The sequence below is a fragment of the Herpailurus yagouaroundi genome, unplaced genomic scaffold, assembly GCF_014898765.1.
Source record: "Herpailurus yagouaroundi ecotype Mexico unplaced genomic scaffold, PumYag 182, whole genome shotgun sequence".
Taxonomy (NCBI): Eukaryota; Metazoa; Chordata; class Mammalia; order Carnivora; family Felidae; genus Herpailurus; species Herpailurus yagouaroundi.
The window spans coordinates 54,427,510-54,442,498 of NW_024412413.1; the positions used below are offsets into that span (position 1 = coordinate 54,427,510).

The 14,989-nt window shown below is 33.8% G+C and overlaps 1 protein-coding gene across 4 annotated transcripts in view; it reads right to left on the minus strand.

The window, feature by feature from the left end:
* Positions 1–6,430: 6,430 nt before the first annotated feature.
* The window catches only part of USP15 (ubiquitin specific peptidase 15), a 119,684-nt gene continuing 111,125 nt past the window's right edge, over positions 6,431–14,989 (minus strand). For all 4 annotated transcript variants that reach the window (XM_040491537.1, XM_040491536.1, XM_040491538.1 and 1 more), the window contains 2 exons: positions 11,473–11,561; positions 6,431–8,426 (listed from right to left, as the gene is read on the minus strand). In XM_040491537.1, coding sequence (XP_040347471.1) covers positions 8,244–8,426; positions 11,473–11,561 — 272 coding nt within the window. In that variant the 3' untranslated portion in view covers positions 6,431–8,243. The remainder of the gene's footprint in view (positions 8,427–11,472; positions 11,562–14,989) is intronic.

The window sequence follows — 14,989 nt, forward strand, 5'->3', positions numbered from 1 at the left end:
TGATTCATCGCTTACATACAACACCCAGTGCTCACCCCAACAAGTGCCCTCCTCCTCAGTGCTCATCACCCATTTTCCCTCCCCATACTCCGCCCCCCCATCAACCCTCAGTTTGTTCTCTGTATTGTTTGAAACTATTTTTTTCTCCTTCCCTTCCCCAATGGTCCTGTTAAAAGTTTCTCAAATTCCACATTATGAGTGAAAACATTTGTCTTTCTCTGACTTATTTCACTTAGTATAATACCCTCCAGTTCCATCCACATTGTTGTAAATGGCAAGATTTAATTCTTATTGACAAGTAGTATTCCATTGTATATATAAATCATATCTTCTTTATTCATTCATCAGTTGATGGACATTTGGGTTCTTTCCATAATTTGGCTATTGTTGATAGCGCTGCTATAAACATTGGGGTAACAACACATGTTGACAAGGATGTGGAGAAGTGGGAACCGTATTGCACTGTTGGTGGGAATGCAAACTGGAAAGCAGTGTAGAGGTTCCTCAAAAAATTAAAAATAGAATTACCCTACGATGCAGCAATTGCACTATTAGGAATTAATCCCAAAAATATAGGAGTGATGATTCATAGGGGCACATGTGCCTCAATGTTTAAAAACATCTTTAGAAAATACAAACTATAGGGGCACCTGGGTGGCTCAGTAGGTTAAATGTCTGACTTCAGCTCAGGTCATGTACTCACGGTTTGTGGGTTCAAGCCCCGTGTCGGGTTCTGTGCTGACAGTTCAGAGCCTTGGAGCCTGCTTTGGACTGTGTGTGCCTCTCTCTCTGCTCCTCACCTGCTTGCATTCTCTCTCAAAAATAAATAAAAACATTAAAAAAGAAAATATAAACTATAGTTCTTATTTACATTTAATTTTGAATATTCCAAATTTCATAAATGATACTGAATTTAGACTCTCACTGTATTTTTTATGTTTTAGTGTCCACTCGTGAACAAATTTACCTTTAAAATATATATTTTTTAATATGTCAGGGATGAAACAACATCACAATACAATGATGTTTGAGTTTTAAGAAAATTTCATTTGGTAATTACCACATTTAGGAACACTGAACAGGATTCTCCCATCAGATAATTCAGTTTAATGGGGTAAAGAAAGTTATGGCAACTTATGTGTCAGGAAGACTAAGCAGGTGCATGCTGGGACACGTCTTGAAGAACGTGTATGGGAGTTTGCCAGGTAGAAGATAAGGCAAGCCCTGCAAACTAGAATCATATATGGGGAAGCCCAGCATTGTCAAATTGTATGGTATGTTTGAGAAAAGGTAAAGAGTTAAGGGCCAAATTCTCAACCTTTTCCCTTAAACACCAGTTGAACAGGCAATCTGGTTACCTTACTCTTTGCTCTCTTGCTAAAAGCAGCTCATTAGAAACTGAGAATGAATGATAAAGAGAACAATCATTCCTACACGTGGGTACTTTATTAGTAATAATACCTGCTACATTCTTCACCAAGATCAAAAAAAAAACCTTCACAATTCTGAAAGGTAGGTAATGCAGTGCCAGAAATGGATGGCTCAGGTTGATGGGAGTTCTGTTTCCTCACAAATAATTAGTAGCCCACTAGTAAACTGTGCATCCTGAGAAAAATCATGTGCTTGCTAAGCAAATATGCAGTTTTGACAGTCTCACACTTCCTTCTAATCAGACCCCAAGACCTCCTAGGTGGGAGTTCAAGAGCTGATCTAGTTTGTAAACTAGGAGTGAGAGGCAGAGAGTGACATGACTTGCAGGAAAATGGCAGGCCCAGAACTCAAGTGGTTTAATTCCTGAGTCTATGCTCCAAACCAGAGGAGAACTTGAAGTTGGACAGAGGAATAGAATCTGACCTTTTCTTTTTCTTTCTTTTCTTTCTTTACTTTCTTCTTTTTTTTTCTTTCTTTTTTCTTCCTTCCTTCCTTTCCTTTCTTTCTTTTCTTTTCTTTCTTTTTTTTTTTTTTTTTAATGGTGATCACTCTGGCAGAATAAAGAATGAACTGGAGTAAGAAGAGGCTGGTGGCCAGGAGGCATAATCCTGGTGAGTGGATATGATTGTACATTTACATTTTTCAAAACAGGATGCAACATTTTAGTCTGCCATGACATGCAGTTATTTAGTACTGGTTAAATTAAAATAATTATAATTGTTACTAAATATATTCAGACAAAATAAAAGCCATAAACTCTGGAGTTTGGACTATTATCTTTAACTCAAATGATTATAGACAATGATTAATGAAATTGGGGGGAAAACCCAGCACAATCCATGTCTGCCCAAGGCAGAGAAAAAGTTCTAAATTTAAAAGCTATGAAATTATGCTCACAAAAAGCTTTAAAAATCATATTGTTAGTATACAACTGGATTCTAGTATCCATGATGAAATTTTTTAAGCTTACCATCACACTGATACTTTTGCTCTTTTACAGGAGCCAGGAGAAGGATTTAAAACAAAAAACAAATTTTAATTTGGCCCATCCCATTAGTTATTCTTTTGCTAAGAATATATACTTCAACAATAATTTCCAAAGTGGAATTTGAGCCTTCCATTTAAGAAGTCTTTTATGAGTGACGCTACAACATTCTCGTTATCCATACTACAAAATATGGTCTTATTTTGCACACCTGGAAGTTCACACCTACGTGTCCATTACTTCCTCACAAGAAACTGATATGATTTTATGGTTGAGAAAACTGAAACATCAGCTAATGACTTGTTTAGAGCTAGCTGTGGGGAAATGGTTTCTAAATTTAGAATGTTCCCTACCAAATCTCATGGTATCCCAACAAATATACTAACCAAGTATCTGTAATTACTGATGTTTACTGTTTGCATCTGCAGTATCAATCACCTCAACTCACGCATAGACACATGGCTCAAAATGGAATGTAATTCCGAGTTTTTTAAACTAAAGAGTTTAATTTTACTAAAGTCACTCAATATTTAAAAGTTCTACAGGAATCCACCCTCAAAAAAATACACTACAAATAGTTTCTCTATATTTACAATTTATTGTTTTTGTTTCTCTCAATTGAGGGCAATTCTAAAATGATCTGTATTTGTTTGTAGAGTGTTTGTTTTAAGTTATTTTCAGGACACTGATAATTCACCATTTGATATAATGGAAAGATGGTTTTCACTATAAAGAAAATGAAATACTTTCATTTGCTCATAGGGAGAATTGAAGGTCAGAAGAAAGCAGGCCAGATGAAACAGTGAAGGCACACATGGAAGGCCAGACAAGCAGAATATTTTAGTGGAGTCTAAATTATGTAAATTGTATCTAAGACTCAAGGAGCAGAAGAGGAATAAGGAGTTACAATGTCTGTGAACCTACAATGTTCTCTTATAAAGTTTGAAAGAAAGGCAAATACTGTAATAAAAGTTTTAATAAGAGATTTGAGATGTTACAAAATTTAATAATCCTAAAAGTTTAAGAATTAAAAAACAAAGTGATATTTAAGCTTTTAAACAAGTTTGAGAAATTATGTAATTATTGAAAAAAATGTAATAATATACATTATGGGAAAAGACTATTGGGATGGTTCAATACTTTTTACTTTTATGTATGGAGCTTTAACTCCAGCTAGCAATGGACTTGAAGATCACAGTAAATGAAACTATGGTTTGTTTCACCAAACTATATAGAACAAGCTACAAGGTCCTGATAGGAGGAAAATTTTGAGCAAAATAAGTACCACCTTCAACCAGAATTTTCTGCAGAATATAGTTAATTACCAAAACAGTTTGAACATTTAAAATATTTGATTTTGTGCATACTGGAAGATATTGGTCTTATTTTTACAGCATTTCCATTTAAAAGAACAATTACCAAAGAGATAGCTGTATTTTCAGCTGCTTTGTGTAATCACATTTAACATTTCTAGGGAAAAAACAAAAAAACAAAAACCTCAAAATCCATTTGATTTTCTTCCTGTCCTTTGAGACTCTAGTCCAAAATGTTGTCAAGGCTTGATTTTCATGAATGGTTTACCAACTTTCTGGATTCCCTTTATAATGTAGGCTCTTTTCCTCTTATTACCCTGGCAATTTCCAGGCTCTCAAAGGCAGAGTTGGGATATCATTAGACTACGGTATGATGTGGAGTATGTTTCCCAATGCATATATTTGCCAAAAATGATTTTTGTAGTTTTATATTATCCATCAAAATATTCTTTGCCCCATCATTACTGAAAATAAATTTTGACTGATAATTTGAATTTTACCATATACATTTTATCTTCCCAATTCTAATATTTAAAAACCTACTCATGTAGCTTATAAAAATTTAAATACACTTTTTAAATGAAAGTTTTGTTGTCTGAGCTATTTGGAAAAAATTTTAATACAGAGTAAATATAAATTGAACATATCAAAAACATACATATCTAATTGAAATGTCCTACAACCTAACATGCTTATAAGAAAATTATATAGATTTCTCATTGGAAAAATCTGGTCACAAAACAATTTACTATAGTTCTGCATCTTAGTATGTAAGTCGTCAAGGACATGCATGTACTCTCCTTCCCACCTCTCTACTATCCTCTGGCCCTTTAAGTGTCATTAAAAGAATTATTGGGGAATTATCCACATAATTATGTTTTCAAGAGAAGTGATTTCAAAGAAAAAGAGAAATTTTATTTTATTGAGTAAAAAATACAAACAAAGGTGTCCACTATTCTTCTTTGCCTCCAGAAATGCAATTACTTTCTTTACAGGCTTACTCCTCTGAGATTTTAGAGGATGTCTGGTCCCATGCCCTAGTATATAAGAATTTTCCACATTTGTACTTTAAAAACTGAGTTAAAGAGAATGTGCTAATGTACACTGCACAAAGATCAGAAGCATACCAAGAAAGGAGGGTGGGAAGCTGGCAGTAATCAAGTGCACTGTCTATAAAGAACATAAAAATAAAAAGCAACTTGAAAGTTGACTTTTTATTTTCACCATACACGACTGTAGTGTCAATTCCTCTGGGGGGTGGAAGGTTCCAACTTGAGTATGCCCCATCCCCACCCCTTTGGTAAGCTACTGGGACTCCCTTCATCTTCTCCCATAGTTTCCTGGCTTATTTTAAGATGTCCTCATCTCAATGAAATTAGTTGGTGACAAACTACTATCCATATACAGAATCACTGGCTTTGGTAGTTACTGGGTTTCTTCTTGCCCAAATCAATGCTTTGTGTGGTTTCATAGTGCATTGCCAGGAAAGCAAGGATAAATATAGGACTGCTAAAAGAATAGACTATAGGAGAAAGCAAGATATTTAAGCAAAGTATTAAACTGTTGCTTTTGCTCAGAGATTAAAACTAAACTACAGGTGAAGAAAAAAGTCATGAAAATCAGGGCTGCATTTGCAGAAATACACAGAAGGGTGTACTTGAGTCAGATAAACAAGGAAAAAAATGCCATATTACACTTAAAATCAGTAATGAGTATACCACATAGTTTACAAAGCACCTTTCCATAAAATACATGATTTCATTTAGGATCTCAACAAGCCTGTGAGGCAGACACTGTAACAAAGTGGGAGGCAGTGCACATATCTGAGGGCAGAATATTGGCTCTATCACACAGTAATTGAATGAACTTGGGAATATCACTTAACTGCTTTGTACCTTGGTTTCTTCAAATGAAAAATGGTGATGATCAATGTCTGTCTCATAGCTACTGCGGGCATGAATGAGATAATACATATAACACTTTAATACACTATCCGGTCTGGAGTAAATGCTCAATGAATACTACCATTGTTATAATTTTACAGATGAAGAAAGATAGTTGGGGAGATTAACTTCAAAGTCATATGACTACCAAGTAGAAAAGCTAACAGAATTCTAGGTTGGCTGCATTATTACCACCTTTATTACCTATGAATATCTACTTTTAATTAGAGCATGGACTAGCCTTTTGCACTGCCTTTAGTTTTTTTGCAGCTGAAAATGTAATTTGAGTTTGACAAATCCCATGGTATTATTAACATCCTTTTCTATTTTAAAACACTTCTTTTAGTGGGAATAAAAGTTAATCGCAGGCATTAAAAAGGAATGGTCTCTATGGACAGTTAGGGTGGAGACTACAATTTAGGGCTGGAAAAGTTAATTTGGTTTTTCTTTAAACCTCAGAAAAATGGAAAGTCTATTAAGTGGTAGACAGCAGAAAGACTGCAAGCTCTGAGTGGAGGGAGGTTTGTTTACTGCTATATCTCAAGACTACAGAATAGTGATTAGTAGGTGCACAAATATATGTTTAATGCATATTTTTAAAAACTCAACTTTAAACACATCCTTAACAGGATTTGTTTAGCTGTGACATGCTTTCCTTTCTATTTTTTAACTATATGATAACTAAAAAGTCTATCATATAGTCACCTACCCACATAGAATTTTTATCAAGATTCAGAGTAAGAAATAAAAGACTTAAATAAGGCCTTAAATAGCTTTATTGAAATCTGTATAAATAAACATGCACATTTCAAATGTAAACTCAAGTGAACTCAAGTGCAGACAAAATTTTAACCTCTGTCATGCAGGAGGTTAGTTTACATTAAAAAAAAAAAAAAAAAGGAGAAAAGAAAAAGAAAAGAAAAAAGGAAAAAAAACAAAAAACAAAAAACAAAAAACAAAAAACAAACCCAAAGCAGCTTTTAAAATACCAGGATGAAAAACCAGCTTTAATATCAAGGTATAAAGCAAAGCCATGATCAACATACCTCATTTATCCTGGTCAAATGCATTTTTTTCTTTTTTACTTTTAAATGCTAACATAAATAAATAATTTACCAAAATGTGCACTCACAGAGTGAACTTTTATTTACAATACACAATTTATAATCTATTGTATTTGATTAGTTCAAGTGAAGAACATTATACTTTTTGCTTTAATAACAGTGGGACACAAAGCAATTTCTCAGGTAGTCGATATGTGAAATGTGCCCCAGCATTTAGATTTTTCTATTAAAGGCAGTATTGTATGCCAATCGACAATACATTCTTTCAACTAGATCAAAGGGAAAAAGCAGCAAATGAAAAATGTTTCAAATGTTCACACATATTTTTGGCATCCTGGATCCTTGAATGTGGTGAACTAAAAATCAAATTCAAGGTTTGTATACTTTATATACTATACAGGTTCTGACTCTAGAACATGCAAATGCCAATTCTCTTATAACAAGTTACCTTCTGAGAAAAGCTGTAAGGCTATGGTGAATTCCATCAGGAACACACAAAGAAAGTTAACAGACCTACCTTTAAAGCCAATTGTCCATTAATGATTTAAAGGCCAGTATATGAAAAAAAAATTCTCATCTAAGCTTGATGTAATTATTACTATGGACACAGAATACTATAAGTCTGTCCTTATATGTATTATAGCAATTGGAAGGGTTAAAGGTTGCCAAATTACAAAAAAATGGGGTAGAGAAAAACAGCAAAAATTTTAATTTTGGACCAACACCAGATTAAAGATATGCGTTTTAAAGCAAGTCAACAAAATTTGAATACTTAAGGAATAGATCTCAATAGCAGTAAAAAATACTTACATTTAACTGAAAAATGATTTTAGATGGAGTGTGAAATCTAGAACCTGTTTTTCACAGCGGCAGTAATATGAACATAACATTCTGGATTTTTAATGATTCTACAGAAGAAAATAACTTTTCCAAGATTGTTTCCTGTATCATGATTTGTTTGTTTAATAGGCCCATGTTGATTACCAGGGACAGATTTGAAAATTTGGTTTTCCAAGAATACTACTGCAGTATTTAAGCCACATTGATACCGCAGCTAAATATCATAGTAATATATGTGGCAGCCTAATGCACATGAACTAGATTATCCAAAAACTAAGTTCAGCCATAGTTTTCTTGCAGTATTATTAGAGCAAAATAAATGACCAACATCCACAAATTTAACATCTGTCATCAATTAACTCACATCCAAAAAATTAAAGAAAACATAATTCATCAAAACAGCAGCAAACTTAAAAGGGATTTATTTGTGATTTCCTATATATATTTAGCTTGTAATTACAAGACTGTAAATGTATTAAGAGACAATTTCTGTTAAAGTTTTCATTGTGTTTCACTTCAAGTACTGCACAAGTTAAAATCTGATAAAGGATTTACATTCGGTTATCTGAAACTCCCCATCTCAGACTTTTGTTTAATGTGGTGGTTAACCTCATCATTTCATACCACCAGCAGGAAAGTCTCTCTTTTATGGCTTCTAGGACTTTCATTAGTTAGTGTGCATACAGTTTTCGTTTTCTATATCATTGTCATTATCATTGCTATCTTCATCACTTTCTAACGGGATGCCTGTGGCAGCTGAAGCACCTTTAGTTTCTCGGTCAAGAGGAAAAAAGCCAGTTCCACTGAAAGTGTCTTGTCTCTGGTAGAACAGTACATATGCTGCTTTGGACTGTTGAAACAAACAAAGGATGTCAAAATGGGCATAAGTTTCAAAGATCATATTAAGCACAGTATGGATTTTTCACCTGGTAACTGATTTTGGAGACAGGGCATAAGTCAAATAGAAAAACTGTACATGGACAAACGAACTTATTTAAATTGGTTAAATACAAGATCACTGCTATATATAAAGGAATAAGAGTCACTAGAATGAATATTTTTATTCTTTTAAATTAGCTAAACAGATGAATAAATGCAACTCTATCACAGATTAACCTAGTTACTGCCACATGAAACAGTTCTATGTCTGCTTCCCTCCTGTGTCTAAGGAAAAGGGAAGCTTCTTTCTAATACTCATCCCTTCCCTCTCAGTTTGCTCCAGAGTCCAGCTTTTCCTGCTGCTTTCAGGGTACTGCTCCATTTGTCACCACTGCGTATATTTAGTGATTCCAATTGGACTTCTTGGCATAAAAAACACTCACGTCTCTTCCCATTATAAATCCCTCTCCACTCTACCACCTGCTCCAGCTGCCAGGCTATAGACAGAGCCACCAAATAATATCCATTTTTCACTCTCATGCAAACCCCTATATTCAGCATGATCTGTTGCGCCCATCATTCTACTGAAATTTCAGGCTTTCACTAGGGGCAATAACCTGCTGTAAACAAATTAAATGGATACTGTTTAAAGTTCTTTTATTCAGTCCAGCTGTAGCATTTAATGCTTTACTATTTTTCTTTCCTACATCAAACAATTTTTGGCTTTCATGACACTACTTTACCATAGATCTTCTATCTCCACGGTTCTGTCTGACTTTTTTGTGGGCTTAGTAAATCCCAACTTAAAAAAAAAAAAAAATCATGTTCTGTCCCCTGCCCACCACTCTTTCGTACTCTGTTATCTTCTCACCAGGTGACTCATTCAAACCTATGGCTTCAAGTATAAGACCAACAATGCAAAGTTATAACTTAGGCTGGTACTCACTCCTGAACTCATAATCTCATAAATCCATTTCCCTGTTGTTTATACCATACTACCACAACTTTATTTTTACTTGCTTACTTATTACTACTACCATGCTTTAAATTTAGAAATGTGTATTGCTGAAGTGACATGACAGCCTTGTTTTTGCTGGAGGCTGTAATAGCCTGCTTCTTGTCTCAAATTCCAAATTTAATAATGTTCTATTGCTTAACAATCACCTCTGATTCTCACAGTTTTTAAGAAAAGCTTTAAACTGTGAAGAATGTCATTTTCCTTGATCTGACTGCCACGTTTAGCTCTAGCCTAATTTCTGCCCCATATTCCTAACAGGTATTTCCTTTCAGTAATACCACATTGTTTGCTGTTTTGCTAAATACCATGTTTTATCATGCCTCCTTGCTTTTGTAGTACTGTTTTCTTTGCTTCTTTTGTTTAATTGTTCTATTTGTAGTTGCAGACTCAGGTCAAACACCACTTTATTATGCAAACTCCCCTACAATGGTCCTATCTCCTTACACCCCACATCAGCAGAGATAGCTGTCCTTTCTCCTTATAGCCAAGATATTTAATACTACTTATGATAAAATTGGTAATTTACTTCTCTCTCATCTCTGGACTGTAAGCCTCCTTAAGTTAGAGATAGCGGTCTTTTAATCTTGTTTAGAACTGAGTCCTACATGAAGAAGGTACTCAAATACTTGTTGACTAAATGAAGTATCATCATTGTTAAGATGTAAGGTAACATTAAATACACGTATTGTATAAAAATAAGATATATTGTTTATTTGAAGGCAAGATTAGGGCAGCACTGTCAAAGACATGTTGAAAGAGAATATAGGTAATTTCAGGATGTTCTGGCTGGGAGATTAAAGAGGAAAACACGATTGAAAAGTGACAGATGAGGGCTGAAATTAGAAGTCTAAATATAAACTGGAAATGTAATTAACTTAGGCACATACAGATTTTAAAAATATTAGCGTTCTAGTCTTTCTTTTATGTTATAGCTATAGGGAGATAAGCAACAGTACATAACACACACACACAAACACACGAACTTAAAATATCTGTAGAGAAACAAGTCAAAATTATTCCATATCTCTTCACCCAATGGTGAACTGAAACTATGCCAATAACAGAGCTCAGAAGTTTATTAATTTACTAAATTGAACAATATAAGTTGAAGACATTTAAGGCATTATGAACTCCAGAAAAAGCTGGTTTCTGCCCTCAACTGAAACTGGGAAATAAAGCAGTCAGTGCTCTGAACACCAAAAGAAAATCTCTATGTGGGAAATACGAGCTCTGTGCTCACAGGAGCAAATACTACATTTCTCACTCTTCATAATATTGTGGTCAAACAGTAAAATTCATAGAAGGCAAACTTTAATAGAAAAATAAACCTTTATCAAGTGAGTGTTAGCTTTCTTCTTAGAATCAACTCATCATCCCTTCACCAATCAATATTTGATAATAAAAATATGCTCTGATGGGAAGCAAAGCAAATGCCAATATTTTGGCTCCAGCTGTAGCTGGTTAACTGATGTAAATGTGAATAGATGTTACTTCCTCATTTTTCTACTATTCAGAAGATATCAAAGTAACAGATACACAAGGCTAATTAAAAAAAAAATCTCTAATTTGTTTTATCTAATCATGTAATTTTGAGTTTAAATGTTTAACTGTCATACAGGATAAGACTTTACTTTAAAAATCACAGGTATGGTAAGGAAGACCCTTAAAGGATTTTCTTGTTTTCTATATTAGTACTCTGATTTTAAATAGTCAATGTCCCAAAATATCTGAGCTCATTTCCCAAAGGAAGAATTTTAAATTCCAGTTTTCATGTTGAAAAGTCCCAGAAAAAATTTCATGTTGCAATTTATGTTTATGTTAGTGGGCAGATTTAGAAGACAAATTTCCATTTAGAGGACAATTTCACATTTCTTTAAATCAGAGCAAGTCTCTCTTAACAATTAGAATGGCTAGAATACAGACTAGAGTGTTCCATTCCATGGGCATCTTTAAAAAAAAATGGATCTTGTAATTTTCAGGAAGTAAAAGACACACTTACCACAATCTGGTCTTCAGATGCAGTTGAGACACTACTGTCATCAAAGTAGTACCATTTTCCATCATCTTTATTTTTTGCGAAAGCAGTATCTAATGAAAAATATAATCACTTCTGTGACTGGAATGATCTATGGTTTCTGGGGGGAACCTGCAAATCTTTACAATCATCTATATAAGGAATACATACTAAAGCTGCATGATAATCATGTACACAAGGCCTATATTTTACACATTCAACTGATTCCATCGATTATAGGTTTTAGCATAATTTCCTAAAATCTAAATACCTAAGATGGTTTTCAAAGAAGTTGAAATCTGTGACTTTTTTTTTTTAATCCCAAGGACAACAGAATAGATCTATTATTTTTTAGTGCACAGAATAACAATATAAATGACAATAAATGAGAATTAACATTTATGTAGTGCTTATTGCGGATCAGGCACAAAGCTCTGTACTTTACATGTATTATCTCATAGAGAAGGTATTATCTTATTCTTTTTCTAGTTTTAGAAATGGGGAAAGTGAAGCATGAAGAGAAATTTAATGTCCAAGGGTAAAGCTGTTAATTGGCTGAGTTAACATTTAAAGCCAGGTCTGTCCCTGACTACAGAGTTTGACATTTCAAACATAATTTAAATTTTGTATTTCAGTTATTTTTATAAATATTTACAATTTTTTTTTTCAATAATACTATCCCAGTAATTTGTAGTTTTTACATCAAAAAACAAAAGTACTAAGCAAGAGAAAAATAAAAAGTGATTAATCTGTAAAATTTTTAAAGATTCGCTTTATCAGGGCACCTGGCTGACTCAGTTGTTTAAGCATCCAACTCTTGATTTCAGCTGAGGTCATGATCTCACAGTTCGTGAGATCAAGCCCCATGTCAGGCTGTGTGCTGACATCACAGAGCTTGCTTGGGATTCTCTCTCTCCCTCTCTGCCCCTCCTTCACTCACACTGTCTTAAAATAAACTTAAAAAAAAGTAAAGATTTGCTTTAAAAGTTAAAAAAAAAAAATGCTCCCTCTCACATCCTAGGCTTTATATAAACTATCTAATAACCGAGGAAACAAAGTTACAAAATGTCCCCCAAACAATTATCTGCTGTCATAGCTTCTAAAAAGTGACACCTTACAGGTTGTATCTTCTGGATAATTCTACACCTCACAAAACAAAATTATTGCTCTTTTGGGTGGATCCTAATGTGGGTTGTAAGTTTGTCAACTGAACTGAATACCAATGCATCCACAAATTAAAAGAAACATATTGCCAGGCTGAATAAAAAGACAAGGTCTAAGAATAAAATGGTTTATAAGAGACAAATCCAACAAAAAGGCACACAGAGTTCGCAAGCCAACTGATACCAAAATAAAAAAAGTCAAATACTGGTAAAAGGAACGAAACAAAAAGAGCTACCCATTTTAAACATAAGTGCAACTAACAGTGCAAAACAACTAATAAAGTAAAAATAGATAAATCAACATTTTAGTAAGAATCCTGACAAATTCCTCCCAGAAATATAACAAATATATCAAAAATAACCAGAGATAGTAATGATTTGAATACAACTGATAAACAAGTTATTAGAAACATATAGAATTCTATGTCTGAATGAGAAATATATATATTTTTCCAAGCACACACACATTTAAGAAACAGACCCTGTATTAAGTTAAGGCACATGGAAGCTTTAATAAACTAATGATTAATATAATACAGGTAATATAACCAATTGTTCTGTAATAAAATTAAGACAAAAGGAGAGCTTTAAAAAAACTATGTTTTGAAAAGCAGACCATATGAAGTGCCTGGATGGCTCAGTCAGTAAACATCTGACTCTTGATTCTGGCTCAGGTCATGATCTCATGGTTTCTGAGTTCAAGCCCTGTATCAGGCTCTGTGTTCATGGTGTGGAACCTGCTTGGGATCCTCTCTCACCCTGTCTCTCTGACCCTCCCCTGCTTGTGCTCTTGCTCTCTCTCTCTCTCTCTCTCTCAAAATAAATAAACAAACCTTAAAAAAGTAAAAAGAAAAGCAGATGATTAAACGACCTCAGACTAACTGGAAATCATAAAGGAAATTAAAAAGATATATAGAATTTAAAGTCAATGAAAATACTACAACTCAAAATTTATGGAATAAAGCAGTATTTAGAGGGAAATTTAGAGCTTTAATTATAGCCTTCCAGAGAGCATGGAAAAAAGTGAAGCAAAAGGTAATAAAGTATTCAAACCAAAAGTTAAAAAAAGAGGAATGGAGCAAACTCAAAGTAACAAGAAGAAAATATAACAAAGTGGGGCGCCTGGATGGCTCAGTTAAGTGTCCAACTTTGGCACAGGTCATGATCTCGTGATTTGTGGGTTTGAGTGCCTCACTGGGCTCTGTGCTGACAACTCAAGAGCATGAAGCCTGCTTCGGATTCTGTATCTCCCTCTCTGTCCCTCCTCTGCTCATGCTCTCCATCTCTCTCAAAACAAATAAAAAAATAAACATTAAAAAAAGAAGAAGAAAATATAACAAAGAAATCAGTGAGAAAGAATACATTCACATAACAAAAAGAAAAATTTAATAAAGTGAAAAGCTAATTCTTTGAATAGATTAATAAGATAGACCTCTGGACCTAGAAAAAGAACGAAAAAGGGACAAAGACATCGCATAACTGTATTATATATAACGATTCTCAAATAAAGTGGAATACACAGATACGTTTTTAGAAAAGTAGAAAATGCCATAATGCATACATCTTGGGGAAAAGAAAAGTGAATAGACTTCAATAATCATGACATAAATAGAAAAAACTATGGCTATGTAAAAACTACATAAAACCAGATGGTTTTACAGGTGAATTCTACTAGACTTTCATGAATAGTTAATTCCTATACTATACTATCTGCTTTAGGATGGAGAAAAAAACTATCCCAGACTGTTTTATTAGGACAGACTGTAATCTTGATTCCAAAGAAAGAATATAAAAAAATTACAAGATCATTTCACTTATGAATGAAATCTTAACCACTCTAAATAAAATTAGTTAACCAAATTCAACTGTGAATTTAAACACAATTTTAAGTAAACAAAAATTAATTTCTAAACAAAACAAAACAAAACAAAACAAAAGGTTAAGTAGGAATGCAAAGATGGTCCAACAGAAAAATCTATCAGTTGGAGAGTGTGGACTAGTATAACTGTCCTGGAGAGCCATCTGGCAGTACCTAAATACTCTGTAACTCAGCAATCTCACTTCTGGGTATGTTGCTCAAAGAAATTCTCACAAAGGGGACCATAAACAACGATTTTTATCAGTCCTGTGGTGTTAGAAAGTTAAACGCAATTTGGATGTGGACCATGAAATGAGCACAGAGATAAAATATGGTAGATCTAAGTCCTAAGTGGTTAGAAGCAATTAACTAAATGGACACAAAGTAACATAGAGATGTCTTATGTGTTAAGAGAAAAATGTAAGATCTGTAACATACTGCACCAACCATGTAAAAACTAACAATGACACATGATTTATAA